General features: G+C 35.4%; 2 protein-coding genes across 2 annotated transcripts in view; one reads left to right on the top strand and one right to left on the bottom strand.

Annotated features, from left to right (window-relative positions):
* Positions 1-6,549, top strand: part of LOC129233404 (uncharacterized) — a 41,576-nt gene extending 35,027 nt beyond the window's left edge. The window contains exon 7 of the mRNA XM_054867432.1: positions 6,523-6,549. Coding sequence (XP_054723407.1) covers positions 6,523-6,549 — 27 coding nt within the window. The remainder of the gene's footprint in view (positions 1-6,522) is intronic.
* On the bottom strand, positions 6,490-15,483 carry LOC129233403 (tyrosine--tRNA ligase, cytoplasmic-like). Its single transcript, XM_054867431.1, has 5 exons — positions 15,306-15,483; positions 14,554-14,633; positions 13,262-13,458; positions 8,974-9,112; positions 6,490-6,800 (listed from the first exon to the last, which is right to left on the bottom strand). Exons 1-5 carry the CDS (start codon positions 15,481-15,483, stop codon positions 6,687-6,689), a joined length of 708 nt encoding a protein of 235 aa, XP_054723406.1. The 3' UTR covers positions 6,490-6,686.
* Between the last annotated feature and the right edge of the window lie 1,011 nt (positions 15,484-16,494).

Below are 16,494 nucleotides of genomic sequence, written 5' to 3'. Positions count from 1 at the left end.
CTTACAGTTTTTTCAAAAAGAACATATTGGTAAAAATTAATTCAAATTTCTACAAGTACACTGGCTTGGATTAACTCAGATGCTACTAGATTGAAATTTACCAGAGGGTGCGGCAAATGGAGTGCATGCAAGTCCTTTACTGTGGAATACAAAATGTATAAAGAGTTATCGGACAGATACGAAAAAGCAAAATAGCAGCAAAAATGCGTACATTTTACAGCTAATCCGTAAGAGTTGGCTCTAGGGATGTGTCGTTCATGAACGAATGGATCAAAAAGAACGAGTCCTTAAAATGAACGGACCCCTTCATTCATGTAAAAATGAACGACCATTCTTTTGAACTGTGAGATATTTGGATCACTGTATTGATGCACTTGTGATAAAATCGCATTTTTTTTTTTTGAACTACCGTATTTTCGGGACCAAGCGCCACATCGTAATATATGCTCAAAGAAAAAAAAATTTAATGTATGCGCCGCACCCTCCATAAGCGTGAACCCAACATTAAGCAATTTAAAAGCACAATCAGTAGTAAAGAAAGCTGAAATAAATGTAATTAAAAAACATTTTTTTATTTATAGTTAGTATTTTTAATTAACAATAATGAAATATTTTTAAAAATTTCCATTTTGCACTTTTTGCCTTCGGCATCCCTCGATTGGCCATCACTTTCAATGGTGAATTTATCCGATTTTCAACGGCAAATGCATTTCTCATCACTGTCAAACTCTCTGGCAGCAAGTCGGTTTCCAATAGCTTCTGCCTTTATAACTTTAAACTTTAAGACTGCAGTATAATTTCTCAATCGCTTAGGAGCCATTTCAAAAGCAACTCTGCGAAGAAGTTCCCTAAAAAAGATAAGCCAAGAACGCACGAACGACTAGATTGCTTGACTATCCCGATCAACCTAAGGCCCCTATAGGGGTTCTAGATCAACCTAATTTGTGAGGGTGGTGGTAAAATCCCTTTACAAAACTGGACATCCATCCAACTCCCTTACTAGTACTTTTGCTTACGATCCTCTCCCTGACTCCCTTTGCTCCGACACGATAAGGCTTGCTCGCCCACGTGGATCAGCGTTTCTCTCCTCAGTGAAATACTTGCAATCGCTGACTCACCTTCCTTTCTCCTTCTTTGCTTTACTTTTTGCCCAAGGTCGAAGGATGTCCTGACTCCCATCGCTCCGACGCGATAAGGCTTACTCGCTCACGTGGATCAGCGTTTCTCTCCTCAGTGAAACACGTGCAATCGCTGACTCAACTTCCCTCCCCCTATTTGCTTTACTTGTCGCCCAAGGTCGAAGGATTTCGCAAAATTATAATGCCTAGAAAGAGTAGTGTGCTGACCACCGCTGTTTTCCCCGCGATTCTTGAGGACGAAATTGAGGAATTCCGCTAGAGGGCAGTGCGGTTAGGGAGCACGTTACTTTTGACAGAGTTCACATTAGTTGATGTGGGATTTAGTTATAATTCGGTTATGCGTTAATGTTGTTTTTCCGCATCTCGTAAAATAATTATGAAAGAGTTTAAAAATATTTTAATGGACACATCCAAGTCGAATATTAAGAGAAAAAAAGCTACATTTGTTTTATACCAGCGTGCAAAATTTGCCACGGATCAGGCAAAAAAAAAAAAAAAAAAAAACGTTTCGCTTTTCAAAGTTCCCAAAGATGAGGAGAATTTTAAGCAGTGGCGTACCTAGCATGGGTGACACCTGGGGCACAAATTTGTGGTGTCAAGCCCCTCCTCCCCCTCGACACACAAAAAAAAAAAAGTATTCTTTGTAAGCATGAAATTTACACAATTTTCAGTCCACGTACCGACAATATGAACCTAATTCTGAGTACAGTACCCGCCACTAATAAAATCACTGGATTATAAAATCAGCCGCTTTTTAAAATAAAATTTGGAAGAACAGAATCATCGCAATATGAGAACATGTTAAAACCATCCTTTAATAAAATCACTATCGCCGTTTTATAAAATCAAACTTTTGGATATAATACGCCAAAAATTGATAAGATGCACCAAGAAGGGAAGGAATCGCTCTCTGAAGATGAGGAAATATCAGAGCCGAATTTGCTCTCTTCATTAGATATCAGTAAAGTGCTTGATATTATACGATGCACTTTTGAGCCAAGAGGAAAATATAATGTTAAAACTTAAAAACATTTTGTAAACTTTCAAACAATATTGTTCTTTACTCTGGAACTCTGAAAAATTTTGGCGTATTGTTATTTGATTAAGACCCTTGTGCAAATTTAAAAAAAAATGTACCTCATGCTCAAAATGACTGTATTTTTACACTCGAAACAAAAATAAATAAAGTAATTCATTTCGTTTTTAGAGCATTTGAACTTCAAAATCTATAATTTTTTAAAGTGAGTTTTGGTATGCCGTTTTATAAAATCAGCCGCTTTATAAAATCAAATATCTTCTGAACCAATGTGATTTTAATAAGCGGCGAGCACTGTATAGTATTAACCCTGTGCTGTGGGGTGAGAGGGGATTTTGAAAATTTGAAATTTGTAGTCTTAAAAATACATTTTAGCTTCATATTTTTCAGAAACTTGCAATTCCACTTTGGGTGTAAATCCCAAGACGGGTAAAACCCGGGGAGGACCGCCCCCCCCCAGTGACGCCATTGACTTAAGGAATGGAAGTCTTTGATTTTCTCTAAAAATTTCAATGGTACTGTCCGCGCCATACTCCCTCCCCCCTCCTCGGCAACCCTGTGCAGCAAAGGGTAAATTGCTTGAATCACTGGTTTATCGAGATGAGCGATAGCTTTTATTGCAGATCTTAAAATGCAGATTTAGTTCTGGGTGTTCTAAGAAGGACGACAAAGCATTCCCCCTTCCCCAAATTTTACAAAACCCCACTGCACCCAAAAAAGTTCCTCAATGACACTTTAACATTTTTTAAACGCCTCTAAAAGTTTTGATGGTTTAATCTGCACCCTGACCATGCCCACTCCCCCCCCCCTTGTCATCCCTGTTTTAGCTTTACTTGAATTATTAAAATTATTTACTGGTAAATTTACTTTTCGAGATGGCCGATAGGTTTTGAAAAATGCAGATGGTTTAGTTATGGATCCCCCCCCTAAAGAGCAAACGCCCAACCCATCCACATCTCCAAATTTTACGAAGCACCCCACTACTCAGAAATGCTATTCCACAAAATGAGACTTTTATCTTTTTATAGCACCCTTTGTAAAAATTTGAATGGCAAAAACAGAGCCTTACCCCCCTTCCCAGTCCCGCTTTAGTAAAATAATTAAAATTAAATTGCTGAAATATTTACTTACCGAGATGGCAGACTGATTTTCTACCTAAACAGAAACAAATACACTGATAGTTAATCTATGGACGTTTTCTAAGAGTGATGACGCAAAGTACACTCGCCCCTTCCCCATTTTACTCAGCATTCTCCCAGTAGTGCCCAGTAGTTTCCCGATTATGAGACTAAAATCATTTTGAAGCACCTTCTGTAAAAACTTCAATATTGTACTCTCCTCCATAAACCATGCCCCCCCCCCCCCCCCCCCCCCCCCCCCCCCCCCCCCCCAACGTCTGCGGTCGGAACCCTTGCTTTAGCTATAATTATATTAGGAAAAAATACTGAAACATTTTAACAACAAAATAACCACAGGCTGTTCTACGCAAAAACTTTAGTTAGGAAAGCTCATCCTAAGGGCCAAAGCGTCCCCTCTCACTATTTTAGCCCCCCTCCTCCCCCCGAAAATGTTCCCCTTTAAATTGAGACTGGAATTCTTTTTAAATGCCTTCTTTTGAAATTTTCGCTCAAGTAGCCTCCATCATAAGTCCCCCCCCCCCCAACTTCCTCTTCCCCCGACGGCACCCCTGCTTTAGCTAATATTATTTGAATAAATTACCAGAATATTTATTTACCGAGTAGAATGCAGTAACTTTAACAAGAGGTATCCACCTCCGAAAGTCATGCTCCTGCCCACCCTCCCGGCAGAATAGACATATTTATGTAAAACAAATTGAATCCTTTCAACAACCAGTCATATTGAGCTATTCTTTAATCAAGAACTTAGGTTTTAATGAATGAATACAGCATTTTAACTATTAAAAAATAATAAAAATATTTACTTATGTACACAACTCAATTTCAAATGATTTCATTAGTTGTCGAAAAAAAACCTAAAAAAAAAAACTTTTTTTTTTGGTAAAATAGTATATTAAATTATTAACAGAGAAATATTGCAGGAAAGGAAATCCAAAACAAATACTTTACTTCCAGGAACCAATTAACATAAGAATTCTAAGGAATTATTAAAACCACTCTTAAAGAAATATCTGTAATCTGAAGTGACAGTGAATAATACCATGGCAAAAAAAAAAAAAAAAAGATTTTCAGTCAAAATTCTATTTTAGCAATTAAATTAAAAATGCCAAGTGATAACTTTTAGGATTTTTTCAGCATTAATTTAAAAACTAAGATTTTTTTTCTTGAAATCGTGATAATAGTATGCTAATTACTTCAAGACAATGAGTAAAGGCAAAGGAGCAAGGTCATTAATGACGGCTTCCACTTTGCCTGTAGGGTTGTTTATTTTACGTAGCTTGGAATGCTTGGAAGGAAAATTCAAGCAAGGTAAGATAAACAACTTTACAGACACAGAAGCAATCTTAGGAAGCTCATCCTAAGATTGAATACTTTGACCTTGGGGGGGAAAAGATGCACAAATATGCGGCACTATATAATCACACCTCATTAATTTTACTTTTTTAAAATAAATAATTGGCGGAAAATTCATAGGGAATCAAAGTACTAATCAAAGTACTTAATCAAAAGGAAATTTTTTTTTTTCTTCATTTGATCAATTTTCCCTGAACTTTTATTTTTTCAAAATTCCCTGATATTTCCCTGAGTGATAAAGTTCCCTGACTTTTCCCTGTTCCCCCTGATCTGTCGCCACCCTGAACTTGGTTTTGAAAACAGTAAATTGGCTATAACTACGTTAATTCTTTTTAAATTAATGCAAGGTGCTCAATTTCAGAAAGAAAATGACAGAGTTTTGGAGGAGTTTTTTGAAGAAGTAAAATGAGATTTTGAAGGAGTACTAACGGGCTGTCCTTATACGATGTCGTACTTTTTTTTAACATATTTGACTCCCTTCCCCCTTTGTCACATATCACACCTCACCTTACTCTTCCTCTTGTCACATGTAATTTTTCCATAAACATATCTTAATAACTGTGCAATGTCACTCTTAGTCACTGTCTCGCTTCCCTTTGTCACAATTTCATGGACCCCTCTTCCCTTTATGGCATGACATCACTTGTAGATGTCGATAACCCTTTTTACAATATCGCAACTGCGATTTACTAAACAATTGTTTTTTTAACACAATCACTTAATACAGTACTTATGTATTTTTAAATATTTAAATAATAATTATGCAAACTGTCTTTTGCTGCTTAGAGTGGGGTGGAGAAAAAAACATTAATCACAAAAATTTAAAAAATAATCAAGCACCATTTAAGCATATTTTACTTCACTTATGAAAAGTCTTAGTCATCTAATATTTTCACCTTCAACTTTTATGATTTCTATGATGACTTGTAAGACACACCTTACACCTTTACACCTTATAACTTTGCCTTGTGGCAAAGTTAAGTTGTCAATCGAAGTATTTCAAGTTACTGTCGCAGAGGAAGATTATGCAGTCTTGGAATTAAAAAAGAAGGAGTTTGAAGGAGTTAAAACCAAAATGAAGGAGTTTGGAGGTCCCTTCAAAAAAATTTCCTAAATAAAGGAGTTATGAAGGAGCGTACAAACCTTGTAATGTCAACTTGTCTTTTTTCAAATCGTAATCTGAATTACCTTAAAGAACATTAGTTATGTAATTACTTCAACATTTGCTTTATAAGAAATGATTTCACCTTATTTACTTGCTGACTCGCAACTTATGAGGTTCCTTTTAGGGTATGCTGCTCTAACCCACTGTCAAAGAAGCAGCTTAATTGTGCTTATCTGAACATTCTACATCCAATCCCAAATAAAATATTTTTTGATTAATTTTTCATAGGCATATTTTCTTACTTTTAGATAATTTTAGTTATTTTTCCTTCAAAGAATATTACTGATCTAATGAAATATTTCATATTCAGTGTGTATGTCATTCAGAGAGATCACCAGCAACTTTTATAAAGGAACAAAGTCATTCAATTGAACGAGTTGAATGAACGTATCACAAGAATGAACGATCCTCTGATGAACGGATCAGAAAAAGAACGACATTTCCCACCTCTAGTTGGCACGCATGGTTTTGTACGTCATGTTTTCCTACGTCGTACAAAAATTAGAGATTCAGAAATCTCCTGCCAGTATCGGAAGACATAAGTACAATTTTTTACAACCAGTGCCTTTTGATAATAATTGTTGAAAGTCCCGTTTCACAAATTTCTTCAGAATTGAGAATGTCAATCTCCGCGAGAAAGAAAAAGAGGACATGAAGTCGCAGGTGGTTCTTTTAATCGAGCATTTACAGAGGGGAATGTACAGTCCATTAAATTAAACACAGAGCTCACAAAAAATAAATAGGGCCCATCCATTCTGTGAGAAGGACACTTCTGAGAAATGAGCAGTTGCTTATTTAGAATACTAAAAGTGGCATTTTTATCACAAGTTGTTGTCCCGAAGACGATTTCAGTTCTATTTGACGGGAACACCTTTTAGAGACTGGCACGTCACTGTCTGCCCAGATGACACCACCAGGTTGTTACCCTGCCATTGTGCCACACACTTGTCGGATGTACGGAGGTCAGCCTGGAAAAATGAGATTTATCACATTACATAATTTTATATAATTTCTCATGCGGGATTTATTGTAAACTGATTAATGCCTGTAATTACTTCAAATATTACAGGTTGTAATTTGGAGAGAAAATCAGAAGGAAACCTGGGGACTTTTACTATTAACACCTTGCCTCTTTTGCCTGTATGCTATATTGGCACCATTTCTGGATTTTTACAGGCCTATACCCCTAATTAGCATACTAGTTTTTTCAGCTTTTACTCTTTTGCTTAAAGGGGGGAGGGGGTTTGCAGTTTCAAAAAGTGATTTTTTTATTTTTGTTTCGTCTTGTAGTTTAGCATTTCAAAAATATCTTTCCAAAATTTCAAGTCTTGAGCAAAATTCTCAAAGTTATCAAGTATTCAGTCTCCGCTCCTTCACACTATAGCTCCGACAGCTGCCAAAGAATGCAGCTGTTCTGACAGCTGTGGAAGTTCAGAATGTCAGTGTTGCTTGCTTGGAGTTAGCTATACATAATACAAATAAATAATGAGAAAAGAAAAGGTTGAGGAAATCGAAGCAGCTACAGGGACTGTCTTCTATGGAGCTGGAATTGATGTTTTTTAGCTTTTAACACGTTTTTCTCAAAACCACTTTTTCAAAGCTGGTGTTCACACCCATTTTAAAACTAATTGACAGACCCAGTTCTAATTTTTTATACACATTCTGCATATAAAAAATCCCCCCCCCCTCCCCAACGTTGAGTTTGAGTTTTTTTAAATGTGCTTTTTACTAACAAAATCGCGGAATTTTTCGTGAGAAAAACAGCATTTTTAGCTTCAAATGGGTCAAAGTTTTAAAGTCAAACAAAAAAGGATCTGAGGACATAGGGGGGAGGATTAACCCTTTAACAATCGAATAATTTTCAAGAAAACGGTCATAAAAGTGTCTATTTTTTTATTTAACAAAATTATATAAAAATAAGTATACGAACAACATGTGCACTAAATTTTTAATTTTTGACATTTTTTAGATTGAAATTTAAAATTTAAAAAAAAAAATTTATGAAAAGCCAACAAGCCACCCAAGCAAGCAGCAAAAATCTACAAAATACGTCTTTTAAACATTAAAAGAGAATTTTATTAATCTTTTGTGTCATATAGGTAAAGATTAGTAAATTTTTTCTTGCGTGGTAAATTTCAAAGCATGATGAAATTTCAAAGCAACTTCACAATCTTAACGAGTAGCACCGAATTTCCTTCATGCAGCTCTACAATTACTTAAAATGACTGGTGCTGCCATCTGGTGTATAAAAAGAGAAATAAACTATTCTGGGCAAAAGAAATGAATTGGTTTCAATCATCTCGTCCCATTAATATTGCACACCCCAGCACGGCAATATCACGGGCGCGAGAAATGGAGGTCGAAACCTCAGCCCGTCATTTTCACAGGAGCGAGAGGGAATGGGTTAATTAATATTGTTACTAATATTTTTACTTTATTTATATTTTTACTAAATTCAAATAGAATTTGATTTCAGATATATGTCAGCTGAGATATAGTGAACACTGCAAATCATCTTTCTCTGGAAAAGCTCTGTCATAGTGGCTTGTCTATGGATATTTTTTGATCAAAAATTTATAGAATATTCTTAAAACTATGAATAATAATGCACAAAAGGTTTCAATAAATTTAATCAAACTATTAAAAAAAAAAAAAAAAAAAAAAAAAAACGGAAAAAAGGAAATTTTTTGACGTTGAAATTCCTACCCTCCCCCAATTCTGTTCTACTTTTAACACAAATTAATTTTATAAACAATAGTGATGGTCCACTAAATCAGTTTGCAAATCTATTCTGATAACAATCTTAGTAATATTCAAAATTTGATATGAATTGATTTCCTTCATGACACATTAAGTTATTGTTAATCCCCCCCCCCCTCCAAACAGTATACATGATAACTGATTCTTTGAGAGTTAATTTGCCCAGAAAAAATGTATAGAGTGATCATTATCAAAGTCTCAATTTCAAAACACACTGGAGCCAAGGTATAGCAATTGCCATAAAAAAGAAAAGATTTCCTTTTCTTTTAACAATTTGCAATAACATTCATAATTATTGATTGTACATTGTCATAACACATTCATACAGCTTAAAATAGGTCTTCATAGGGTTCCAAGGCATATTAGAACCAAAACACCCACCTGTAGTGTTTCCCAAACCTTCTTCTTTGGGTTGAGCTGCTCATCTGGTTGAGAATCTTCATACCCTTCCACAAAGACCCTATCTCCAGGCTTAGATCCTTCTGGTGGACTGAGAGGTTCAACTTTTTGTGGCTCCTCCCTGAAATTTAAACATTCATATTTGTAGACAATACACAGTAAGTTAAATTTCGGAGACAATATTACTTATTCATTTTCTGACATTCTAGCCCTGGTCTCTATAAGTTTCTCCATATTTTTTTCCTTTATGTACCTAGATGATTTTCTTTAGTTGCGAAATTTAATAAATATTTTGGAGCAAAAAATAATAGGAAATTATCACATGGAAAATAGAGAGAGAGAGGAAAAAAAGATTAAAACAATATAAAAATGAAAATTTATGAATATGAAAATAAAAAAAAGTAAGCATTGCTTTCAAAAAAAAAAAAATAAAAAAATAAAAAAATAAATAAATAAAGAAAAATAAAAAACAAAAAACGTTGTAGTAAAGGAGGATATAACTGTAGTAAATTTTAAATCAGTGAAGAATTAGGGAAATTAATGAATAAGATGCTTGTTTAAAGCAAAGGTGTAGCAAAATAATAGACAAAAGGATCACTTTTGTTATGGTCGGATCACCAGACCACATTAAAAGCTTGGCAAATAATAAAGATTTTCAATTTGAAACTGATGCATAAGAGATTTTGAAAAATGCTTTTGTGGGAAATTTTATTTTATTTTTTAACAAGACATTTCCAGTTTGTCATGCAAAGTGATGTAAAAATGATCCTGATTCTGAAATGGTACTTCATATCACAAGTGGATAAGAAAATTATCTGTATGCTTCAATCAAAAAAAAAAAAAAAAAAATTCTGATGGCTGATGCACTATTAGTTCATTTTTCATAAGTATTTATAAGTATAATATTTCAGTCAGGTCTCAAATGAAAATGTTTTCATAAAAATAAAAGCCCTAGATAAAGTGGCTACCAGGGGCAGAGATACAGACTATTATTTTGGGAGGGAGGGGGGGGGGGCATCCTGAAGAAGATAACTTTTTTGGTATAAAATTCATAAAATACACTAAGCTACAGGAAATTGATTCAGTCACTTTAATGAATCAAATCCTCAAAAACCGAGCCAAATACATCTTTAGCTATAAAAGAAATGCTGACTATTTGAATCAAACATGCTGCTTAAATGAATTGAGCATATATGAGTAACCAATTTCTCACAAACACATGGTGCACCAGAGCCATCTTTTTTCTTTGCTTTTTTTTAGTTTTTTTTCTCCTTTTTTTGTGAATAGTGAAAAGAGGAGGAGGTAGGGTGTTGCAAACTTTTAGAAACAGTTTTCTCAGGAAAAGTCAAACAAAACTAGAGAGACAGGGAGAGAGATATGGTGTCGAGACAGGACTTGTCTGCTCTAGGCTTTGTTACTGGTAGCATTAACATGGGAGCAACAATGTGCAAATTCTGAGGATTATAAGTAGTTTTATAACAGTGAAGAAAAAAAGTATCCAAATTAATTTTAACCTATTTTAAGAAAACAACAACAGAAAAAATTTCGAAGAACATAAATTAAAATTTGAATTTTGTAAATGCTTTTTCATACTGTTCTGTTTTAAAACTCTTGTAGTAACAAACAAGTGAATATTTTTTAGTGAACGGGATACTTTCTCTTGTTTGACTAAAAATTGAATAAAGTTCTTAAACTGTATGTAGAATGCTACATTACAAAAAATAATAACACACTTTTGCTTTATAGAATCAGCCACTTTATTGAATCAAAACTGTTTTAAACAAAAATGGATTCATAAAAGCAGTAGTCACTGTATTTGAATACAATAACTAAAGAAATATCATTGTTGGTTTAGGGGGGGAGGGTTCACGCAACAGTTCCTCCAATGTATCTGCCCCTGGTGGCTACTAATGGTAAAAAAAAGTAGGTATTAAACTAAAAGTGCCTACCAGCCACTGGTGGCCAATTATACGTTTGAATTTTCAAGCCTCTTCAGACAAGATGAAATCACACAAATAAACAAATAACTAAAGTTCCATGCTTCCACAATGAAGTTGTCTCATCGTCTACACAGATACGGGAGCATCGCCTATGTTGTTGTTGTTTTTAATCTCCCTTTGGTCTGACGGAGTCAGACCAAATTGATGAAGCCATTGACCCTTATGAAATCTGACACTAGCAGTGGACTGTCAAAAATGTCATTCCAGTCCAATCCCAGGCAGCTCAATATATGCTGTGGTGATGCCTGGTCGTGTTGGCATTTAGGGCAGATGAGGAACCTCTTTGCGCTTCCAGAGAAAGTGAGACTTTTCAGATGTCCACTAGTGAGGCGAGACAGAAGGGTGTTAGTCTGCCTGTCACCGGGAAGGGCAAGAGATTGTCCTGGCCTTTTGCCTTTGTACCAATTGTGAGATGGAGGTGGTTAACCATTTTTCTTTATTATTGGCTTTTTGCTTGGAGAACAGTTCTAGATAGGTGAGCTCCGGGGTGAAAGGTGTTGGATGGGCAAGACTCTCTTTGGCAAGAGTATCGGCCAGCTCGTTACCATAGATATATAGATGGCGTTGATTCACATTGGATGATTACATATTCGTATGAGGGGGAATAGTAGTGCGAGTGGCATAGACACAGGTATAGGAAAAAATAACAGGAACACTCAGTTAAAATAGTCTTTCTTCGATGCCTAATGAACCATCACCAATTGTTGCAACAGTTCGCCACCAAGTGGGAGTGTTAGGGAAGGTTTCAGTCAAGCATTTGGCAGTGTGAGGGTTCCATGGAAAAAATTCTGTATTTACCAAAGCGTGGTTATGTCCGATTTATCCGACGGGAAAAAAGCATGATAATTTGGGCTTGTCTCCTGGAGCATCAGTGTCCATAAAAGTCATTCTTGTGGATGTTTCAAGGATCATTGTATCAAGAGTTATGACATAGACGAGTGTTGAAGAGGATTATCCTCCAAAAACACTAGACTACACTGCTGTAGATAATGTCCAAAATGAAAACAAACCTTTAGAGCACCGTATCAATCAAAATTATTCAACGGAAGTTGCATGCTGCCCACATTCATGATAGAGTAGCTATTTGAAAACCATTAGTTTCGATGCAAAATTATATGAAGAGACTATAGTGGTGCAGAGACCACCTAAAACTGGACACACTGCAATGGGAAAAAGCCTTATGAGGCAGTGAGAAGCAAAGGGACGCAAATGGACTATCTTAAGTTTCGAGTAAAACGCGTTTAAAGATCAGATCTTAGGCAGGCTTTCATTGATTTTTTTTTTCTAAATCATGCTGTACTGCAGCACCTACCAAGGCTATTAGAACAATCTTTTGCCCCAAGACAGAGGAGAGGTTCACCTACCATTTGTACCGGTTATCTCCAAATTTTTAATTTTGCCACTTGCTTCTCACTACCTCATATGGTCTGACAAGTCATCATTTACACTATTCCAGGACATGTGTTCCGTCTGGTGAACACTGGCAGAAGCATATCATATTGACAGCTTAGATCCTATACCGTGAAGCATGGAGAGGGTTCTGTGATGGTGTGGGGAGCAATATCTTCTCGTGGATTTAGGCCTCTTGTTGTCCCGAAGGGAAGAATGACAGATGAACATTTTTGAATTATTCTCACCGATCATCTTCCCCCTGTGCTTCAGACTCTCTTTCCGTCTGGTGTTCCGAGATGACAATGCCCCTATTCACAAGCACCATTCTGTTCAAAGTGGTTACATGAGCATGACGATGAAGTGCAACATCTAACGTGATGTCCCCAGGCCCCTGATATGAACATCATTGAGCCTTTGTTGTTTTTTTAGAGAACTAAGTCCATGCACGGTTTCCTCCTCTACGCACTCTATCTGAACTCGAGGCGGTCTTGCATGAGGAATGGGTGTGAATTATAATGAACTATACTCAAGACCTTGGTTTGTCAGTCCCATGTCAAATACAAGCAGTCATTTGGGCAAAGGGTGGCCCAACCCCCTATTAATAATGGATTTTCATTTTTTTTTTACAGGTGTTCCTATTATTTGTGTCCTATACTTGTATGTATTCTCTAACAAATCATTATTTATTATTTCACCTTAAAATTTATTACTTCTTGATGTTTTTAATTTAGTTGCTAAAATTGCATGTTTTTTTTTTTACGTTAAATTATCTAAGATTTTTTCCTTCAGGCCAATTTTAAGACCTGCAGATTATATGCCACCGTGGATAATATGCGTTAATCATACACAAAAACAGTTTAAAGAAGATTTCTCCTGACCTGGAGGCACACAGGATCATAGCTTGCGACTCCACCCCTCTCATTTTGGCAGGCTTCAGGTTGCAGAGTGCAATCACTGTCCGGCCATCCAGTTCTTCTCTGGGGACTGTCTTGGCAAGGCCACTCACCACTGTCCGAGGGCCAGAAGCATCCCCCAGGTCCACCTTTGACACATACAAGCTGTCTGCGTCTGGGTGCTGCAAGGTATTTAAAGAAATCAGACACTTGGAATGATAAGAAGTAAAAATTTTATACTTATTTCGTTAGTACATCATTATAGCAGACCTGCCAAGCTTGCAAAACAGAAAAGCAGGAGAAACGAAATGAAAAATGAGAAGAAATTTTCTTAACTTGGAACCAGATAAATGCAAGGACAAAATTGATACATGCTGTTAGATGACATACTTTGTAGAAAAATTAATCTATAAGTTTTATCTACAAGTAATCAACAATAATTTTAAGGTAACAAAATTTCAAAGGCAATTGAAATTTGTCTTTGCTGTAACAAACATCTGATTTCTTTACTTTTTAACAATCATTAAGGTTTTGTAACTCTTTCCTACTAAGATGAATGCAAAGCTAAAGACCTTTGACTGTACTCTAGATAATCACAAAGTTTGACAATTTTTAAAATTCCTTTAAAATAGTTTCGTTTGAAACTATTGGAAAAATTTGTGAATACGCCAATTCTCACTTTTTGCGTAGTGTAGTTATTTAGCCTTTATTTCACAATCATATCATATAAAATCAAAGTAGAATGTGTAAATATTTACTTCTTTAACATTTCTTTAAACAGATTGAACTAAAATTGGGAAAATGTTCACATTTTCAAGTTTTTTTTTTACTTTGAAGAAGTGTTAGGTGAAAATTTTTGTAAATTCTGCCTCTTGGATAAGTCCATTCCTCAATTTTCCCCTCATTTTTTGTACCAAATTTCCCGACTTATACACAAGTATATACAGTATTTCAAAATTTAGGACTGCTAACCATTTTTTTTTCACATTAAAAAACCCTTTAGGCATTTTGACATATTATGTACTCCCCCCCCCTACACAGTTGCAGCATATATCTCAATATTTGTTTAACAAGGTGCAAACTATTACATACAACATCAATCTGTGAAATTGATCATTTGTTGATGAAATACCATTGCAATTTCATATGTTAACTTGTCATTGTTGTTTCTTCAATTTCATTTAATTTCTGTCAGTTCATAATTTTCCCAAAAATGAACAAAGTTTTATTGCTACAACTTGTTGAAATCTTTTTCCAAAAAAAAAAAAAAAACTCACCTTTTCTATTTCTATTATTTTTCCAACTCGAATGTCTAATCTTGCAGGAGAGATGGGCGCTTCGGATACCAATTTCCCCTCTGCAAGAAAATTAAATATGTTGACATATATTTGTTTTTTACATTGGCCATTTAATGTCTCCCTATGCAACATAGCTATTTAATTAAAAAATAGAAGTAAAACTGTACTGAAGTACAGAGTAAAGTCCTAAATAAGTTCATTCTTACTATATGGATAAGACACATGTTTATAGATACCATTAAAAAAGCATTATTAGTTCATATAGTTTTTGACTTGATGGAGTCCATTGTTTTGGAAACTAATAGAATAAAATTTTTAGTTTGAATAAATATGAAAATACACCAATTCAACAACGAATATTATTGTATTACAACTAAAATACTCTTGATCCTCTCTTTGGTTCACTTCGCCAAACTCGCAACCTTTTTAATCATTAGGAATGCATCACTGAAAGCAGAGCTGCTTCTTGCAAGGGGAGGAATATTTTTGAATGGCCCTTGATTTTCAATGACTAAAAATTAGCCTAGCTGTCTCCAGAGCATGTTGCAGATTTCCAATTTGTATTTGTACATATTTATGCTTGATAGGAAATTGGACAATATATTCCTCTTGTAAGAGAAAGAAACAAAATTTTTGAAGATTTAAACTATACTACTAAGCAGAAACTCAGGATATAAGTCTTATATTTATAAATCTTCTACTATTATTGTAATGACAAGTATGATACTCACTCTTATTAGTCGGTGGGTAAGCCCTCTCGGCCAACTTCTTCAGTTCTGGGTTCTCAAACTTCTTGCGGATGGGATCAAGCAATCTGTTTAAGTATGATTCCACAGAAGCTTTCAGGTCTCCTGGATGGAGTTTCTGCAGCGAGGGAACAAAATCCTCGTATGAGAACCATTGCCACATTCATAAGAGCAAGTGAGAGAATTTGCACTTTAAGATCTTTTAAATTGTAATAAGAATCAAATTAGAAATTATATAATAACTCAATTAGAATAATCAATAATTTTTATTTTAATTCCTTTTCTCATATTTCAGTAATTTTTCTGAAAGAGACTTGATGTACAGTTTTTAAACGGGAGCAAAATAATTTTTAGAGTCAGGGTCTTGGTATGATGAATTCCTTCAATTATTTGTATACAGTGTCTTGCAATCAGTGGCGGCGCTAGGCGTCGGCGACGTCGGCGACCGCCGACGGCCTCGCGCGGATAGGGCCTTGCAAAATTCTCAGAAGTAAATTCTCAAAAGTTTTAAGAAATTTCCATGTTTTCAATTGAAGCTCTTATTAAATGCAACAGACACAAAAGTAATCAAAATAGTGCGTGCAGCGGAGACTGCACAGAGCCAGCTTTAGCAAATGCGGGGCCCAATTCTGTAGGAACCTGAATTTAAAATATTCACTAGCTACAGATTATTGATCAGTTAACTCTATTCCCCCCCCCCCCCACCCCGTTCTATTTCTTTTCTTTTTCTCTTGTTGAAAAATTAGAAAATATTCAAAATGCTGCTCCTCCGAACACACACCCCTCCATACACGGGCGCACCGATAGCATTATGGAGCATCTGAAATTTCGTTTCGAGATCTTAAATTTCGCGATATTTCCAGCTTAAAGCTAAAGCCCCCAAATACTAAACAACATCGAAAATCGCTTAAAATTGTGTTTTTGTAGCTTGAATTTCAAAAATTACCGAACCTAATATTACAAAATATGGCCTTAGAATCGCATTTTTAAGGCTTGAATATCAGAAAATATTCGGGCAAGGGTCCCCATACCGCCTTTCTTTTATATCATTAGCAATTAGGTTTTTTAAACTACATCAACAAAAAGTTTAGGTGGACTGGCTCCTGAATATAAAATATTGCTTAAGTTTTTAGAAGCATAATTTTCAAAATTTTTCGAGGGAAGAGCTCCCTCC

This window comes from Uloborus diversus, unplaced genomic scaffold (assembly GCF_026930045.1).
Source record: "Uloborus diversus isolate 005 unplaced genomic scaffold, Udiv.v.3.1 scaffold_386, whole genome shotgun sequence".
Taxonomy (NCBI): domain Eukaryota; kingdom Metazoa; phylum Arthropoda; class Arachnida; order Araneae; family Uloboridae; genus Uloborus; species Uloborus diversus.
Note: the sequence above shows the minus strand (reverse complement) of the source record. Positions and strands in the feature narration are given on the sequence as shown.

Coding starts and splice junctions, on each gene's coding strand:
- LOC129233403 (XM_054867431.1), bottom strand. CDS start 15,483: ATGTGGCAATGGTTCTCATACGAGGATTTTGTTCCCTCGCTGCAGAAA. Junction 14,634..15,305: donor TTACCCACCGACTAATAAGA/GTGAGTATCATA, acceptor ATTTTCTTGCAG/AGGGGAAATTGGTATCCGAA. Junction 13,459..14,553: donor AAATAATAGAAATAGAAAAG/GTGAGTTTTTTT, acceptor AATACCTTGCAG/CACCCAGACGCAGACAGCTT.